At 45.8% G+C, this 19,295-nt stretch overlaps 1 protein-coding gene across 1 annotated transcript in view; it reads left to right on the top strand.

Annotated features, from left to right (window-relative positions):
* Positions 1-19,295, top strand: part of Mino (glycerol-3-phosphate acyltransferase mino) — a 100,031-nt gene that overhangs the window by 56,652 nt on the left and 24,084 nt on the right. Inside the window, exons 2-15 of the mRNA XM_077687877.1 lie at positions 3,684-3,871; positions 7,340-7,450; positions 15,657-15,730; positions 15,838-15,942; positions 16,006-16,049; positions 16,136-16,214; positions 16,269-16,365; positions 16,436-16,572; positions 16,645-16,741; positions 18,019-18,148; positions 18,232-18,314; positions 18,413-18,526; positions 18,591-18,786; positions 18,862-18,932. Of these exons, the coding sequence (XP_077544003.1) occupies positions 7,436-7,450; positions 15,657-15,730; positions 15,838-15,942; positions 16,006-16,049; positions 16,136-16,214; positions 16,269-16,365; positions 16,436-16,572; positions 16,645-16,741; positions 18,019-18,148; positions 18,232-18,314; positions 18,413-18,526; positions 18,591-18,786; positions 18,862-18,932 (1,242 nt within the window). The 5' untranslated portion in view covers positions 3,684-3,871; positions 7,340-7,435. The remainder of the gene's footprint in view (positions 1-3,683; positions 3,872-7,339; positions 7,451-15,656; positions 15,731-15,837; positions 15,943-16,005; positions 16,050-16,135; positions 16,215-16,268; positions 16,366-16,435; positions 16,573-16,644; positions 16,742-18,018; positions 18,149-18,231; positions 18,315-18,412; positions 18,527-18,590; positions 18,787-18,861; positions 18,933-19,295) is intronic.

Genomic DNA, 19,295 nt, shown 5'->3' with positions numbered 1-19,295 from the left:
AATGGAACATCGTCGCTCTGGGCCGGCCGTAATCTGCCACGCGCTATCGCAACGCTGGTCGTCGTGAAGAGCATGATTGTGCCGGCTGGATTCGCCGCCTGCGCTGTCGTCCCGTTCGGCCGCCGTTGCTTTCGCTGCCAGGACCGCGAGTAGCAGCAGCGGCAGACCCCCGGCGACATGCTCACTGCCCTCGTGCTGTTTGTGTCGGTCTACTTGGCCGTCAGGTGAGCGCCCGGCGCGAGCCGTCCCCCGCTCGTGCCAGAGCCTCCCGTGGTGCCTTGCCGTTCTTCTTTGGCCCCGAACACCGCGCATGTCTGACCGTCGACAGTTGTGCGCGATGTTGCCGGTCGTTCAATCTCAGCTGGAGCCGGAAAACACCTGGAGTTCCGTAGGTGAACGGGACAGGTAACCATCGTGGTCTCGCAGGAAAAAAAAAAAAAAATAACGAAACGGTGAAAATTTTAAACGGGACGCGGGCGGATTGCGGGAGGTGCAATGTGTGTGTGTGTGTGTGTGTGGGTTTGCCCTCTCGTAACTTGACCCCACTCAGCGTGCCAAACTCAGCGTGCCAAATTTGTGCTCGATTACCCGGCGAACATGGACGGAGCTGCGTACGCGGTTCGCTTGTTGACGTCGCGACGTGTTTCGTCGCTAGCGAGATTGAATGCGGGCGAGGTCGGCGATGCCCGGCCGGCGCTCGCGAGCTGTCTGTGGAACGAACGCGAGGCGCTGTCACGGGTGAGCACGTATTTCTATTAACGGCTTGCAAAAGAAAAACAATCAACCAGCTAGCCCAAATGGAACTTCGCTGCCATGGGATTGCTTTCGGATAACGTGGTGCATGATATTCTAAATAGAACGCATTATTCTTTTTTTTCCTGATTGCGCCGGCAAGCACTCGCTGTCAATTATAACCTGCTTCGATTTATTTACGTGTATCGGAATTTTTTCATTGCTTTTATCACTTGTTGCTTCGGAACAAGCTAGCTTGCAATATTTGGTCTCTGAGGTGTAGCGTTGATACCCTCGTTCGATCCTGTCAGGCCTTCCGGGGCCTGTCATGATGAATGAATATGAAAAGTCAATAACGCTCCGAGGGGGTTACGAATTAAAAAAAAAATAAAAAGAAAGTTTCGCCGCATTAAAACGCTGATGAATTAACGTGGCCGGTTCTTGTACAATGCATTGTTGCTTTGAAACAGCAGTCGCTCGTTTGCTTATTACGTTCGTTATAGGCGTCTGTTCGTGCACTGACCCTTTAGGATATTACGCGGTCGGTCTGCGCCAGCCTTGTCGTTGTGGAGGACAGAACAATCGCCGCTCCATTGAAGGAAAAGAAAGCGTCCGCTTTTCGAGGACTTCCCTCTCTCGCTTATGCGACCTCAAGTGGTAATGGGCCGGCATTAGGCATTTCACCCGAGGTGTCGTGCGCCGAAGCGCGCTTGCGTAGTGGCAGTGCTGTGTCGTACTACGCCACCTTTCCTCGTTGCGACATCCTCGTACGCATTCCGCTCCCGCCGCATCTCTCTTCTCGCGCTTTTCGGAATGCGCGCCAAAGGGGGCCAGCCCGCTTCCCCCTCCGGGGCTCCTCTTCGGGGGTCCCCCTCTTACTAGCCGCCGTCCCGGTCTGGTTGGCCGCGCCGTGGCCTTGACATGAATGGCCCGAGGTGGCCGGGCGTTCACATTCACGTGCGGCTCACGCGTTATCCTCCTGCTGCCGTTATCCTCTTTTTGCGTGCACCGCTGTGCGGGTGCTCGGACGGTGCGCTTTTTTCTAGTAGAAAAAGGCGCCCAATTGCCAACAGATCATCATCTTGACGAGGCAACGGGAACATCAAATCCGGGAGCCTAGAGGGCATAATTTGCTTAAACAAAGGACGCCCAACAGTGATGAATGCAAAATACAGTGCAGGTGAAGCGGTTGGTGTTTTGTGTGGTATGTATTAGTGGCACGCTTGTCTCTCGTTTCCCTGCCGACCTGGTCGGAAAGAAATAGCATGTGTGGCATGTCCTTCCTCGATCTGCTCCCGAAACTTGCACCTCAGCAGTCACCTTCTTTCCTTTCAGCGGAATGGCAGGAGGAATGGCAGTTATCTGCCATTCCTCCAACACAGGTTGGGCGCATAGAAACATGTGGGGTCGACTAGCACACCTGCCTGCCATGCATGAGGCTTATCTCGGTTCTCACTGCCACAGAATTCATTTTCATGTTTGTGAGAAATTCTGGGAAGACAGGTGACATTTCCACAGGAGTTTGGGAAGAAAACCTAAAAGAGCAGTGCTCCTAATGGGACCCAAAGCCGCAGTATTTGGATCCTTGTTGCGCAAATAGGTGGAGCGCTGGGCAGGATATCTGCAGGTTGTGGGCTCAGCTCTTGTCAGACATACGTCAGATAAGATTGACCTCTTTCCCCAGTTCTTTCTGTGGCACTTATTGCCCATGGCTCTGTTCACAGGAAGAGGGCAGGGCGGGAAATCAAATGAGATTGATTTTGGCCTGTCCCCCTGGAGTTCGCTCACATGCCTGATACAAGTTCAGCGAGAATTTTGCCACAGTTCTTGAATACTGTTTGGGGGAACAAAAAAGGAAAATGTGGAAAAAAAGGGCCTATCAAAATTACACCATGAACAATTAGCAGCTAGGTTAAATTGAGAAAACATCTCCAAATTATCCTGTTGGAATGCCGAGAGTTGTAAATGGGAGAAGTACCTTCAAAATTGTTTCTTTCGTTGGTGTTGGCTACAGTGACACACTGGAAAGTCTGCAGGGCCAAATTGAGCAGGTTATTGCTCAAAAGAATATTGCTCCATTTTTTAGCCACATCAATTTATCTCTGATTTGTTGGTGTGGAGTCGGTGCATAGGGTAAAACAGAGTACAATGGTGTGTTGCTTGGGGTCACCTAGCTGTCTGTTCTTCTAACTTTTGCTTAGGGAGGGTGTTAGTTTTTCATTTTATATTTCACAAATCTGCTTTCTTATGAGCAGGCATTCCATGTTTTCTATCTTGCGCTTCCTTTAGCATTGTCAGGGAGGCGGGGGGGGGGCTGTGCTACAGAAACTGCATCCTATCTCGTGGTCTGTAGCCATGATCCTGCCTAGCAGTGAGAAAAATGTCAGCACACATCTCTGGTTGCAATTCGCTTGCAAGGACCAAGGTTGGTGATGGCAGTTTAGTGGATATCAACCGACGCCATCAACATTCATTTTTTTTTTTTTTTTTTTTCCCTTTTCGAGGCTTGCTGAATTTCACTGGCCTCTGAGCAGACCTTTCCTGGAACTTTGTGGGGGGAAGCTTGGGAGTTGTTTGTATTGAAGCTGCTTTTTGGAGTCCACCGTAGTCAGCCATTGTGAATTGCACCACACTGCTACAGCTGCAGTACTTTCGGGCTGGCCATGGAATTTTTTCGTACAGGGTCGCTCAAAAGAAATTGGAACACCATCTCAGTAACAAATTTCTCCTGTATAGGCAGAGCTGGTTCACGGTGTGGGAGTGTAGAGTACTCCTTCCAAATACTGTCGCAGTAGGTGCCGTGAAGCCGCTTTGTAAAAAAGGTACACTGAACGTCCTTGCAAACCCTTGTTCTAAGTACTTTTGAAGCCCCCCGTGTTTTAAACCTGGTGCAGTTGGTGCAGAACCAAGTGGTGCAGTTTGGGGAAAATTTTCTTGCATTTCTCTTGCAGGGCCATAGCATCAAGGCTGATGCAGAACCTACAGGAAGTGTACGCCAAGTGGGAAGCCAAGTCGCGGCCTCGTCTTTCGGGTGCCCCCCCTCGTGGCCAGCAGCAGCACAGACCACGCAATAAGGGCCAACAGTCATGGGGTGGACTCGATTCATGTGCCCAAGATTCGGAGCAAAAAGCCCAGAGATGTGAGCAGGCTTTACTTTGTTAGGTGCCAACGCAGAAATGTCCTCTTTTTCTTTTTGTTCCCTGACTTAATGGAAGTGTGTGGAAGACCAGGTGCACGATACAAGGGGTTTTTCTTTAGGTACACCTTGGCATATGTAAATGCCTTGGAATGTGCAGACCTGGCTGCTGTTGCTAATGACTGTTGAACTTCGTGTGATGGCCAAGGCCTGTCACTGGCCTGCGCTTAAAAAAGGAGCCTTATGCGGGTATTCATACAATCATTTGTATCCATAAAAGCCAATGTAATTAAATTTATCTCAGCTGACAGCGAGATTATAGCTAAGGAGAAAGCAGACTCACAGTTGCCTGGCCCGTTGTGTGCACTTTGTCCCAAAGTTCCAGGCATAAGTAGCTTAGAACTACTGTAAAGTTCTGAAAGAACGCCCACCCAAATAGAGATATCAAGTAAACACGCGATGGGCGAACTTTTGAGTCAGGCGCAAAAAACTTCAAAAAAGTGACCGCACCGCCAACCAAAACTGGAGGTATAAAGAAAAAATACGAAATGTGCAAACTTTCGGGTCAAGTGCAGAAAGGACAAATTATTGGATAGTTGTTTTGTTCACTCATCAGCGCTAAAGCCATCGATTTTAGGGGGTGGGCAATCTTTGGGGTCTTGCTTGTTGGTTGAACATAATTAGGGGGCGACAGCGCAGCTCGAGCACGGACAGAAAGGGAGAGATATAGACGCACACGCGTGTGTGTATGAACGAAGCGTGCTCATGTTCGAGCGAGAGCATGGGCTGGCTTTTTGTTTAACGCAGCCTTCGACAGCAGCATTTTCCGGCTCTCGTCAGCTCTGCGGAAGGAGCGTGCCATAGCAGACAGGTGGTTGCCCCTCCTCCTGAGGCCAGCGCACATGTGCCAACTGCTTCCGATTCTCGCCACTTCTCAGCACTTCGCAGAGAGCTGCGTCCACGCGCTCGCCATTCCCCTTTAAAGGTGCACTGACACCAATTTTTAGCGTTAATATTGTTGCACAGTTCGCTTCCTTCGCTCAACAGAATACCCGCTGAAATATGAGCGGCCTGCGATGCGAAGAACATAGTTCAATTGAATCTCGTTCATCGCACCGACAGAGCAGCGCGCGGAGCGGCACTCAGCAAATGGACATCAGCGTGACATCACCCCGTGAAGCCAAAAAAAGTGACATGACAGTGCTCGTCAAAAACTCTTGATGTCACTTCACGCGCGCGGCCCCACGAGCGGCAAGCGGGCACCGGTGACGTCCACACAAAGCGGTGAGGTCAGGCCGGGATTCGGTCATATGCGCCATTCGGGATGAAAGCGCGGGAATTTGAAACAAACGATTTCAGGCCGTTCAATGTAACTATCGCGCGCTGAAATATTTGAAGTGCTGTTTCAGGTTCTCCAGACCATTTAGCATCGATAAAAGCAATAAAAGTGTAACATAAAATTTTCGTGTCAGTGCTCCTTTTAAGAGTGGACCACACTGTACATTTGGTAATTTTCAAAATCTGGTTTCTTGGTAAATTCACGCTTCAGTCGTACATCCTGGGCCACATTTATCGGCAGAGCTGCTCTAGTACTACAAGAACTGCTTGGTGAGATAGTTGGATTTGTTAACAGCTAGTCCGGTTATCTCAACCTGAAGTGCATGAAGCTGCTGCTTATCTGTATCATCACCATCTTCATCATAATTCGCCTAGACCACTGCAGGACAAAGGCTTCTCCAATAGACCTCCAACTGCTCCTATTTTGTGCTGCCAGAGCAAAACAAGAGCATTTGCCTTCGAATTTACTTATTTCATCCTTCCATCAAGTTTACATTCTGTGTCTACTTCTAGTTTTGGGCAGTTTGCAAAGAAAAATACTTTCAGAACCTGAGAAAGTGCAGCAGTCATTCATAGCAAAAACATAATTATGTGTATAATAAGCCTATGACTGTGCTCAGTGTAGTGAGCAATTACTGTTTCGGAGGGCTGAATGCTCATCCTGAAACAGCTGTCTGGGGAGAACGCCTTGTTCAAGATGTCACTCATTTCTTCTGATCTATTTTTTAAATAGTTGAACAAATGCTGTCATTTTTCCCAGTTGAGAATGCTTAGATTCGTTATGAAATCCAAGTTTATTTGGGCAATATATGAAGTTGTGGCTCCCTGTCAGTGTTTCACTAACACGAGGCAAGTCCTCAAATACGTGCATGCAACTAAATGACGGTGACACTGAGGTTCCAAGTCACTATATTTTCAGTATTGCACTGGTACACGACCTCTTGCTTTGTAGAGAACTTTTTAAAACTGAAATAACTTTCAAGTAGCAGCCTTTCTTCATGTATATGTTGGAACATCTTTTTCCTTCAGGTATTTCAGTGAATACTTATTAAATTCTTGAACTAAGTCAGATTACAACTAACTCTTTTTGTAACATTTGTTTGGGATAGCAGGTATCATGCCGTTGTGCTGCAATTTAATTGCTTGTTTTTACAGAATGGCACTAAACTTTAAACTGCAATGCATATCAACCTGTGTTGACAGTTCCAACAAAGTGTCTCTAATAAGATGTAGCGTTGTGCAGTGTGCAGTTAAGGCACCAAAGGAAAGGTACTTGCTAAAATTATGGTGTCACAACAGCGAAGAAAAAGTAGGTAGTGTAGAAAAGAAGAGAACAGAAAAGCTGCATCAATAGAAACTATACATGTTAATGCATTATGCTGCATTGTGTTTTGTTGGAGAAAAGAAAGTGGGGTTCTTGAGATTTTGTGACTCCAACTTTTGTCTGTACGGGTAGGGTAAAAAAGTCATTTTGTTTTTCCCATGCAATTCTGTACTACCTAGCCTAATTGTCAGTGTGCATATGTGCGATTGACTTCGTGCAAACCTATTTAAAAAAACTTGCTTTTTTGATGATAATACATGTGTATTATTTCCATGATAGCATTTATGCAGAGCTTTGGTACCTGTGTTGCTTAACGCCACTTCTAATGTAAAGTAAAAAATGAGCTTCGGATCTTTTGGGTGGTCCTTGAGTGTTCATATGGATAGCAATGTGGTGATGTAGTTGTGCAAACAGGTTTTGCTCCCTTCCCTCTTCGCATCCGGGGATTTTGTGCCGCTTTTTTTTTTTTTTCCAGCCATACTATAGCTTGTTTCTGCATCTTTTTCCCTTTAATTTTGTCCCCAAGTGACTTCTGCATCCTATTTGTGCACTCCCTGGCAGAGTTTCTTTCTTAAATACTCTTTCCTTTCTAGCATTTCTGTGCTATGTAATTTTACATAGTATATGTGGTTTGTGAGTATGTTCTCTTGCTGCTTGGGGTGTTCAGAAGCTGAGGAGGGTGATTGTTGCCTCCCCCTGGACCCAAGGCAAAAGTTTGTAGAGAGAGAGAGAGAGGCAGGTTATTCTGGGCCCAGCTATTTTCTGATGGCAGCGGTGTGTGTGGGGGGGGGGGGTTTGGTGGTTCCCAGGTTGTGCCGCCGTACAAGAATTGGGCGCCTCCGAGGCTGCGTGGACGCAAGCCTGAGACGCTGAGCAACTTCATTCTGGATAACTGCTTGAGGTGCATGCCGCTGGGCCAGGTAAGGGGTAGTCTGCTGTATGTCTTTTCACAGTGTTTCTTAGCAGCCTTGGTCAGTCCCTTGAATAGGCTAAAACAGGACACGAGGGCCCCCATAGAGGGCTGTTTTACAAAGAAGGGGCCAAAAGGGAGCACCATTGTCTCTGCGTAATTGGAGCTGATTCGTCGGCGTGCCTGACGAGATGAATGAGATGCTGTGGTTGTATGGATGGTGGGCGAACTGTTGACATAGGAGAAGCATTTTCTATCTAACAGAATGATTGAAAAAGAAGCATTTGATCAAGTTAGCTGCAATAAATTTCATTCATATGCTCATTGAGGAGCATTGCTCCTCCGTACACCAGTGTGCGGAGGCCAGAAAGGTTACTTTGTCACTCACCTTTTCGTCTCAGTGCAAGCAAGAATAGTTTTGTTTGACATGCTAAATTTGTACTTCTTTGCTGAATTTTTTTTATTAACTTCTATGTACATGTGTGCATGTCTGGCATACCAAGCCTGCAGCCAAAAGCTTGTTTTTTTGTTACAATATTGTTGTTCACCATAGACATTGCAATTTGACCATAGACATAGCAGACAGTGCAAGGAATTTTCTCAAGAGACTGAACAAGGCATTCCACGACAAAGCCCAGAAAGTGAAAAGTGCTGATTAAAGCAACATTGCTGATACGATGTTCTGGCTTCCTACCTCGAAGCTGACTACCCACTTCCTATGGCACTGTCTCAGGGAGTCCAGGTTCTTATATTAAAGGGGTCCTGAAAGGCATTTTGAGCACACGGAATGAACTAGTGCAATCATTAGGTTGGGTGGTTATCGTCATCTGTGCCAAGTATAATGTCTTTACGTGCAGCTGAAAGTTCACACTTTCGTTGCCAAGTTTGTTGCCATGTTCTCACCCTTTCCCGTGTGTTTTTGGGCTCCACCATCCTCCCGCATGTACGTCATCAATTCTCCCAATGTGCATCACGAAACAGAACTCTTCCAATTAAACAGCTTTTTCTCTCACTTCCGGCGAGGAGAAGCGTCGTCTGCTCAGTGTCATGCCGTGGTGGCACCATTGGTTAATTAGCACTTCCTGCAGCAAGCTTAATGCCATCGTGTTCATCCATATTTACTTTTTTATCCTTTTACCACCCTTCTCGTTAAGGCATGTTGGCTAGGCCGACAGGATGCCGACACAACGGCGACGCTGACTTCCGAGTTGGCAGGCTGCCTTGTCACACGACGCCGACGGCAGCAAAGTCCGCGTGGTGTGACTGGGTCTCTGACCGAAGACGCCGACAATACCGATTGGCTGAATGGTCATCAGAAATCGGATAAAAAAGCAAAAATTGCACGCCGACGCGGCTCTGTTTGGTTAGTTGCTAGAGTGTAATGAACATAGTAAGGTCCATGAAGTTTATTCAACTCAGCACTAGCGCTAATGCGATCCGTATTTCGGCTTACGGCCGTTCGCTTTGGCAACAATTCGTTTCCCGGAGTTGCAAACAGCATATTCGGGTGCGACCAGCAACTCTTGTAGAAAGTATAAGCTCAGTTAAAAGCTGAAAAGGAGTTACAGAAGGTTTACTAGGTAATAAGGAATCAATATCGACCAAAGTTAATAGCATAATGCGTAAAACAAAAGCACAGCAAGCACTATTCCCATAGGGCGAAATTGCAGTCTCAGCCGAAACAGTGCTGTTGCTGGAGACCAGCTGCGGTTCATGATTTGTCGTGGCGCAGTGGATTAAAGCCTTGTGCCCATTCAACCAGTCGCCGATTCAAATCCCGGCAGGGTGTTGCTTTTTTTCTCTTTTTTTCTCCCTTCTAAGTTGCATGGTTTGTGAATCGTATTTGCGAATTCAAAACAAAACTTTTTAGTTGAACTGTGAAACTACAGCACCAAACTTCAATTCATCGTTTAAGTCATAGGAAAGCTTTGTTCAGTTTCAAACTCGTGCTTTGTATATATATAAAAAGGCGATTGTACTTTCAGAGGATAAAGTACTAGTTTATGTATTTTGCAAAATTGGTATTTTTTTCTATAGAGTAAAGTACACATAATTTACTCCAATCCACTTAAGACACAAGGTAAGCTTGGGGGAGGGAGGGAGGAAGGACGGGAGAGTATAAGGCCGTGGCCGGCAACCAAACCCTCCACATATCGCAATTGGCAGCACTTATCATGTAAAAAATGTACGAACAGCCTTTGTAGAGAGAAAAGGGGCTCCAGGCTATCGGGAAAAAAGCGAGGGTGGAATAATTGCTTCGTGCAATCATATGCCAGTTGAACAAAGAGGCAGGCGCACCCGGCCCCGAAACTCTCACTACACTTCCGAGACTGCTCGTAATATCTGTTATGGCGTACTTGTCTAGTAGTTGATAAACACAGTGCCGCGTAGAAGTTCCCGGAAAGTAAAGGGGGAGGGGAAAGTGAAATGCACGACACACTAAAGGTCCCTGTGCCATACCGTGCAAACCTTCGGCTGCTTTTTTGTTACGGTTATAAATGTTTGGAACCATCGGAATAATTGAATGGAATACTATACGGTAAGTGCCTGTGTTCGCGCACGCATGATGTCACCACAACACGACCAAGCTTGATATTGGCGCGAATGAGCGGCCACTTAAGCAATATATAAACTGACGTCGATTCGGAACCCATGTACCTGCTCACTGTAACAAATTTTAGGCGATTCTTTAGCCATTCGCTCACATATTTTGCACCCCCATATGTGCCAAGACATGTCGTCGCCGCAAATGCGTCGTGACAGGGTCATTCTCTTTTTGCGTGATCTTTCGACATGGTGTGAAAGCATAAAAGTCTCACCCCATTTCTTACATAAGCTTTTCCAGCCATGAGCGGAGTGCAGTATTCATGAGCAAAATGATAAAAGAAACGGCCCAAACGGAATGCAGAAAGTCAGACGACCCTGTCCCAGAGCGATGCATTAGCGCAGAATATTGCAGGCAGTTGCAGACGATGCCCGCAACCGGATGTTCTTGCAGGCGTCACTGAGCAGCGAGGCATCATGGGCAGTCACACTCGCGTGGTGCAAGGAGGTGGACAAAACGAAAGAGAATCGCGGTGCGGGCGAAAATGCAATGTTTGATTTGCAATAACTCCACTAATACTTATCGCTTTAACAAAATTCTTAAAGGAGGTGATTACTAGGACATGATTTACCAGAAAATGTGAACACCCATGTATTGGCAAAACCTCTTTCAGGGCCCCTTTAAAGGTGCCATGCAGACAAAATGCAAGTTTAGTTCATTTGAAAGATTTCCTCGTTAGAATAACATTGACACCACTTTTAATGCAAGGTTTACTACTACAAGCTTTACAAGCTTGTAGTAGTTTTACTACTACAAGCAAGCTTTACTACTACTACTACAAGCTTTACCCACTACCTCATTTCCTGCACTAGAGCCCATGACGTGTTATGGGCAGCTGTGCGATTGCGGTTGGCATAATCCAACGCAAATTCAACAGGGATTATAAGCTCGCAGAACGAGCTATTTGCACTTAAATTTAATGCATATTCATGAACACGTAGACATGAAAACACTGGTGCATACTGCAGGCACTATGCTGGTATAGCTGTTATTTCGTTTTCGTTAAGCCATTAGTTCGCGTTTTCATTTGCGATGTTGAATTGAAGATGTGCTCATGCATGTTATGCTCTTGTGGTTGGGACTCGTTAGATCGCGCTCTTTTGCAGGTTGGCAGTGTTTTTATAACTAAAGGACAGAATTGAGTGACAAGAATGCATGGACGAAAAAGATATTTTACGGTGTGCCAATAACAAAACTAACTGCATGCTGCCCTGGTACAAAGGAGGGAATGGATTGACCTTCGCACACCTATCAGTTAAAAGCTGACTGGCCGTCCTGGATGAGCGCGTTTCTGCTGGCAGGATATGGTCTAGTTATCTATCACAATGGTGTTGCAGACATAATACACCGAATATCTTTAGGGCCAAGCATTCTCTGCTTCCTAATCCTGATTTAAATGGCCCGGCTGGCTTTTTGGCCTCCTTTCACTACTGAGCTTGAATACTATGTTGCCGCAGTTGCCCTTAACATAACACACACTCGTCTTTTTTGCTCTAAGCCTCTCATTCAGTATGTACCAACTCGCCCAACAGCACGTTATGTTAAAGTATCATGACATCCTCCTCACTGAATGTGGGGTGTGTAATTTTAAGTAATTTCAATTCATTCAGGGGGATTTCATGTAATTTTGCAAGCAATTCTCCCATGCCAAGCCATCTTTGCATCTAAGGCATTTACTGGCGGTGGAGTTTCCCAGTAATTTTCAGATAATTTATGCCTAGTGTCTGTGTAGAGCTAACAAGGGTGAGATAAAGAAAAGCAGCACAAAGGGGCAAGGATCATGATGACAGTGAGAAGACGCAATCGCACCACTGGAGGCCTACAGAAGTAGCTGGAGCGTGCTAATTACAAAAGTAGCTAGCTAGAAAGGTTTACATAGTAGCATGTGTGTAGGGCTAACGAGAGCGACTGGCCCCACCTCCAACGCGTAGGGATGGAGAAAAGGAGAAAACGACGCAATGCCAACAGGATCATGACTGTGGTAACGAGGGGCACAATCTCACCACTGAACACGTTTCTGCCGTCTCTACTGCGACGGACTGTGGAGCGTCTACCTCAGCAGCAGCTGTGATACGTGGTCGCCAACAAAATTACACCTGAGAAGGTGATGCGAGGTAGCCCAAAAACGCCACATGGCGAGCAAAGGCTGGCACTTCCTGCAGCTGCACCAGCCAATACCACCGCAACCATTACAGTGCGGAGATTACCTGCTACCCGTATATCTCATTGATGATGAAGGCATTGTTGCAACGGTTGACGTAATCACGACAGACATAGCGGATCGTGTAGCTTGAAATAAAATTGTAGTGCTTTCACATTGCCACACATCAGCTGTCTTTAACGTTTTTCTGCATTTTTTTTTATTTCGTCGCAGGACACAAAACTTGCTTGAGGCTAGTTCATTCTGGTGCAGCTTCTGGTTTCAAATTTTAAATAAAACTTATACCTATACCTTGCCCTGTGCAAAGCCCCAAGCTTGTAAAAAACCTGTGAAAACTAGAAACAGTAGGTCACCCATGCCAGATTAAGAACTTTTTTTCTTGCAGAGTACGGGCGTTCTGGGGAAACGATTAACAGGGTGTCTACCAACCTGGAAAGCAGGGAAAACCTGGAGTTGTCAGGGAATCTGGGCACATCTGGAAAAGTCGGGGAATTGTCAGGAAATTCTTCAAAAACATGGCTCGGTCATGGAAACTGAGACGGTTAATTACTTCTATCTCCCAACTGACTGCCAACTGCTGGCACAGCCCTACGCGTGAGCTAGATGATGCTACAAATTCTCTGGATGGTCTAAAGGACCTATTGTCCGTAGTGCTAACAGAAGATGGAAGAATGAATTGAACAGGAAGTCAGGACATGGAGGTGCTAGCCAAGATTTGGAGCAACAATCATAGGATGGTTATGTGTATAATAAGGCGAAATCTCAAAAGAGAAAGAGGGTACACTAGTGGAACGTAGCAAATCCACCATGGAGTCGGGTATAGCCAGGATGCAGGAGCTAAAATAACCTTTCAGAACAAATTCGCGCTTTTAATTGATGAGAACAAAAACGTTGTTGACACACTAATTAACAGTCTAGCAACAGCAGTCACGAACCCTGCAGTAGCTGTGGGAGAAGCAGCAAGCAGAAAACAAACTAGAAAACTAACACCGAAAATGAAGGAAGTTATTTCCAAATGTAAGAACATGAAATTGTGAGTACAGTGGATCAAATTGAATTAGCAGGGCTGTCGAAATTAGCAGATGTAAAACGAAACATTTGTGCGTACAACATGGTAGTGATCGAGGAAGCACTGGAAATAGGAGGAAGCTTAAGAACAACTAAGAGGAAGCTAGCTATCAGCAAAGTCAGTGTATGCACTGAAAGACGAGTAGGGTAGCATGACACACAACATTTACGAGATAATAAAAGTAGCGGAAAGATTCTACACCAGGCTATATTCATGTGAGGTTACACCAGGGAAAACAACTAAGAGTACAGGCTTAGCTCACAAAGTCCCACTAGTACCAAAGACGAAATTGAAAAAGCTCTCAAGAGCATGAAAAGAGGAAAAGCTGCAGGTGAGAACGACATAACCAGTTGCCTTTTAGAGGAGGGAGAAGATGTCGTTGCGGAAAAGCTTGCTAAACTAATCAGAATGCTTAAGGACTCTAGATTGCCAATAGCCTGGAAAAAAATCCAACTTAGTTCTGATTCACAAAAGGGGGGACACCAAAGACCTTGAGAATTGCAGACCAAGCAGCCTGTCAGTTGTGTACAAGCTGTTTACCAAAGTAATAGTTAAGTGCAGAAGTGACAGCCTAGATTTCCAACAACCCAAGGATCAGGCTGGGTTTAGAAAAGGATAACCTACAATGAATCACATCATGTCATAAATCAAGTAATAGAAAAATCCACAGAGTATAATAAACCTGTTGACATGAAATTTATATTCTATGAAAAAGCATTTGATTCAATAGACACCACAACAGTATTGGAAGCATTAAAGAAACAAGGAATGGAGGAAACCAACGTAAGGCTCCTAGACGAAATATATGAGGGATGTACAGGCAGGATAGTCCTTCACCAGCAAACCGAAAGGTTCCCGAACCTAGAAGGAACTATGGCAGGGAGATCCCATCTCACCAGAATTGTTCTAGCATGTCTGGAGGGGCTATTCAGGAAGCTTGACTGGGAAAATTCAGGTCTATGGATAAACGGGAAATACTTGAGCCATTTCAGGTTTGCAGACCATGTGGTCTTGCTCGATGAGTCTGCAGAACACATGCAAAAATGCTTGAACTACAATCAGAAAGTGGGGCCATCGAACAAAAAATAAATATGAACAAATCTGAAGTAATGATGTAACAAACATGCTGAATGCACCCTACTCAGCGTAGGTAACACAACGCTTGAACAAGTTGCAGAATATAACTACCTCGAACAGGTGGTCAGTGCGGATTCCAACCATGAAAAAGAAATACGGCGCAGAATAGGAATAGAATGAGGTGCACTCAGCAAGCACTTGCAAATAATGAAAAGTAAGCTACCTCTATCCCTAAAAAGAAAGTTTAACGAATGCGCTTTACCGGCGATGTCAAACTGAATGCTGTCCAACGGGCCATGAAGCGAATAATGATAAACACTTAGGATCCTGGATCGGGTAATGACAGAGGAACACTTCGCATCATAGATCAGGGAGCAAACTCGAGTAGAAGGTATCACTTAAAATAAAGAAAAAGAAGTGGACCAAGGGGTTAACAGAATGGGCACCCAGAGACAGGACTAGAAGAAGGGGAAGGGCAATAACACGATGGAGGGATGAAATAAGGAAATTCGGGGGCAAAGGATGGACTTGGGCAGCGCAGGACAGGAGTGGGTGGAGGTCAATGGGCGAAGCCTTTGTCCTGCAGTGGGCATAAATAGGCTGTTGATGATGATGGTGGTGGTGGTGATGAAGAAGGAATGGTTGTATTTGTGGGACTTTTAAGAAAGAAGAAGAGAACCGCTGCTCTTGTAAGAGAACTTGCATTGAAAATGCAAAAGCTCATGAAAAATGCAGAACTTAAGAATTTTCTGCTGCAGCAAGAAATCAAGTCTCTGAAAGAGTGAAAGGTGTTCCATTTGTTATTGCACATCAGTTGTTCTGCCTAAAATTTTTAATACTGTATTTTTGGCTAAAGGTTCCTTACGAGCAAGGGATTGTAATCAGGTAGTGTGTTCTAGTTAATGCAAGTGCCCTGTCCTTTTTTTAACCACTGGGTGGCTCGCTAGCTATCTGTATTTGGAGTTTTTGCTGAGCAGGCATATCAGTCAGGGATTATGCTTAGAACTGTCAGGGAAAACCTGGAAAAGTCAGGGAATTTTAAATGTAGAATTGGTAGACACCCTGGAAAAATTTTCAGGCTGCTAAACGATGGGTGCATAACTTGAAAAAAAAAAAAAAAATCAGAAGAAAAAGGAAACTAGAAATACAAGTGTACATGCATGTGCGCTCTATCATGGAGTTGCCCTGCGGCTAATCAAAAAGCCTCGGGAGAATTTTGAGACCCAAGTTCAATTTTTTCCTGTGTTGTAAGCATTACCATCAGACTGTGCACTTATTGTGTTCACTTGACATATTTCTTTCAGTCAAGCCAGTTTGTCGACAGACACGATACTTCTATATGCCTTGAGAATGCTCTCCACATACCATCCCATTGCAGGTAGGCTGCATATTACCATTAACTTTGGTGGAGGTCATTCCTGGTTCTTGTAGTTCCATTTTTTAATTTAATGTCTTTTTCTTTCTTGCATTTTTTTTTTTTTTTAGGAATTGGCTGACACCAGTTGAATTTCTGAAGAACATTTGCCTGACATTCAGAGGCGCACATCATGAATACAAGCCCATTTCCAAAGACATCCTCCAGTCTCGAAGGTACCTTTAGAAGCCTCCCCACAATAATACCTGGGTTGCAAATGCGTGCCACTTTTGTTCCAGTGTTGAGGATGCCATCAGCCGGGCCATCGAGTGTGATCCAGAGAGTAAGTTTTCAGCAGCAATCTGCTACTGAGTGGAGTCTTTCCTTTGAGTGCAGTCCTTTGAGTGCAGCGTGAATGGTGCCTTGCAGCCGACAGAGACGAGCATCGAAAAAGGGCCGCCAGCATCTTGCAGCGTATGCAAGCGTCCGTTTCGACCGTGCTGCTCAGGTGAGCTGATTTGGCATTCCTTTGGGCCTATGTAGAATTGAGACTGGATTGCAGGGTGGCCGTGTGGCTCATGCACCGCATCATGTCCCGTATGCTGACTGGTGTCTATGTGCCCAAGGGCCAGATCGACATGCTCAAGGAAGCCAGCGAGGTGAGCCCTTGGGTGGCTGAATTCAGGGAGGGGGGACGTACATAATGCATACACAAACTGTTGCCTCCAGAGCAACATTCCCATGGTGTACCTGCCTCTGCATCGGAGCCACCTGGACTACATCCTGGTGACCTACCTGCTGTACCTGAACGGTCTAAGGGTCCCACTTGTGGCTGCAGGGGACAACCTGCGCATTCCGTTCTTTGGGCAAGTACTGTCGACAAGTTGAGTACCACTTGTGTGCGCTGTGTTGCTCACAGTTGCTTTGTGCACGTTCAGGACACTGTTGCGAGGCCTGGGGGGCTTCTTCATAAAGAGGAGACTGGATTACAAGGATGGACGCAAGGATCATGTGTACAGAGCAGTTCTTGAACAAGTAAGGAAAACTGTCCAATGTTTGTCTCATCCTGCTAAGTGACCTTGCCTTAGGCTGCAACAGGGGGGGGGATTATGGTTGGCTCAGGTGTGGCAATGACGCTTCACAACAGTGTGCTTGTTGAATTACTTCAACTTTAAAAGGGCCATGCAACATGATTTGAGCTTTCAGTTGTACTGGGCTTTGTGTGTGAACGAAGGTTCAACTATGACTGTTAGTCAGTCGAAACAGTTGATGTGTTTACATTTAGCGTTTAAGTACATATATTCGTTAGAGGTAGAAGGGTGACAGTTTGAAGCAACATCTTTATTGTCTTTCACGCATTTAGATGCCTCAAAATTTTTGCAACTTCTCTTGCTGACGTAACCAATTTTCATTGCCTTGTTATGTTTTGCTCTGCAAAGCATGGACCATTGATTTACATGTTAACAGAAACACTTCAGGAAGCACTGCAGTTTTCCCTTAAAGGAGTACTGACACGAAATTTCAAAGCTGAGATAGCTATGTAAAATGATTCCTTTTTATCAGGAGATATCTCCTAGCAAGTTTCAACAGTAACCATTCAGTATAACATATTTTAAATCCATTTTAATCGCTGCCCGCACGAGAAAGCCCAGAGCGGGCCAGCGTGACATCATCTGATACTTGCCCCAAACTGTTGACGTCGGGGCTCCCGTGACGTAGCCGGCGCACTGCCTGTGGTTGGCACTGTCTGCTACACTGTGTGTACACGTCATGGTTTTGGGACTGACGTCATGCTGCCCGGGCGCACGCACGGATGGTGAAGACCTCGGCCGGTCTGGGCGAGCCCGTGCTCTCGCTCGCGCGCGTGTGTCCGGACCGGCAGCGATGTGACAAGAATGGTGATGTCAGGTGCTACCTTCTGTCATGGCGGTCGCTCCGCGTTTGTTTTGTGGAAACCGAAACTGACACGAATAAACCACGCTGTAAATAATTGTTTACGCGGTGATCGGCCGTCTAATGTGCCATTCTATGATTAGTGGGTTATTAGGCATTCATAGCAGCGAAAAAAACGTAACAAGAAAATTTCATGTTAGTACTCCTTTGAATTGCAATGAGACCAGGTCAGCGGCTCTGGCAGTAACTGGACAGTGGTGCATGCTGCATGCTATTGTGTGTGTGTGTGTGTGTGTGTGTGTAAGGAGTGTTCAGTTTTGCTTACCAAACACCTGAGGGATTGGTGTAGTGTCTGATCTGTGGGGGGAAAGGGCACACATTGATGCACCTTGATCATGGGGAGGCCTTCGTCATTGCAGTACTTGAAGCAGATTCTGAAAGACCAGAACAGCGTGGAGTTTTTCCTTGAAGGAGGGAGGTCGCGAACTGGAAAAACTTGTCTTCCTAAGGCCGGTCTCCTATCGGTCATTGTGAGCTCCTTCGCCGAAGGTATTCCCATACTCAGGTTTTTCTGTTGAGAATTCATCTTTGTGCAAGTTGGAGTGTAAAGGCAATTTTTTTTTCTTTTTCAGGTGCGATTCGTAACGCCTACATTGTACCGATTGCCATTAGCTATGAAAAATTGCTGGATGGCAATTTTGTCAGGGAGCAGCTGGTTAGTTCTCTTTTCTGCTTGTGCGCTTTCTGACTGTTCATCTTCTTTGTGCTTGCACTTCTTTCTATTCATACTTGTTTCTGTTCCTGTGGCTACAGGGAGAACCCAAAGTGATGGAGACATTCACAGCGGCGCTTGCATCTATCTGGAGAATACTGCATTCCAACTATGGTGCTGTTCGTGTGGACTTCTGCCAGCCCTTCAAGCTGAAAGTGAGTGCATAGCAAATTCTGCTCTTTGCAACTGTCACGGCCTGAGAATCTTGTTTGGTCGCAGGACTTCCTGGCAACTGCCAAGACACAGTGTCCAGATGACTCTTCTTTTGAGTGCCCGATCTCCCTTCCGGGGATTGGGAAGCCCAGTCCAGATGAGCACGAAGAGTGCTCGAGCAACAGTTCAGTGTGTAGTGGAGACAGTGCTGCGGAAAAAAGGCGGCTTATCATCAAGAGCTTGGCCAGCCATGTTGTCTACCGTAAGTGCTTCTGCCTGCCCACATGGAATGTTTGACGACCGTGTGTCAATTTTTCTTTTTCTTGTGATTTTTCAGAGTCTTCAATGTCTGCAACTTTGATGAGCACGAACTTGGTAGCATTGTTGCTGCTCACAAAACATAGGAAGGTAAGGGTTCGCTTCATTGCTATTTCTTTGTTGAAACCTTAATTTTGCAGAGTGTATTACATCCAAATCCAGCGGCATTGTGTACTGTTAATAGCTGTAGCATGTTGCTTGCTTCTGTCCTTAAGTTTGACTATTAATGTCTGTGTGGGTTCATATACTTGCTCTCAACTTAAAAGGGTTTTCAGGGGCTCAAAATTAATTTGAAGACCTCAGTAACAGCATATTTAGAGGCTACATGTTCCTTTTAGTTGCACAAAAGATTTGAATTTGTTTAGATAGTTATGTCTGATATTGTTGGAGTGAACTGTTCCTCTTACTTCACTGCTCATCTATTAGTGCAGAGTGTTTGTCAAAGGAAATCGG

This window comes from Haemaphysalis longicornis, unplaced genomic scaffold, assembly GCF_048455015.1.
Source record: "Haemaphysalis longicornis isolate Haplotype H1 unplaced genomic scaffold, Haemaphysalis longicornis Haplotype H1 scaffold_1, whole genome shotgun sequence".
Taxonomy (NCBI): domain Eukaryota; kingdom Metazoa; phylum Arthropoda; class Arachnida; order Ixodida; family Ixodidae; genus Haemaphysalis; species Haemaphysalis longicornis.
Note: the sequence above shows the minus strand (reverse complement) of the source record. Positions and strands in the feature narration are given on the sequence as shown.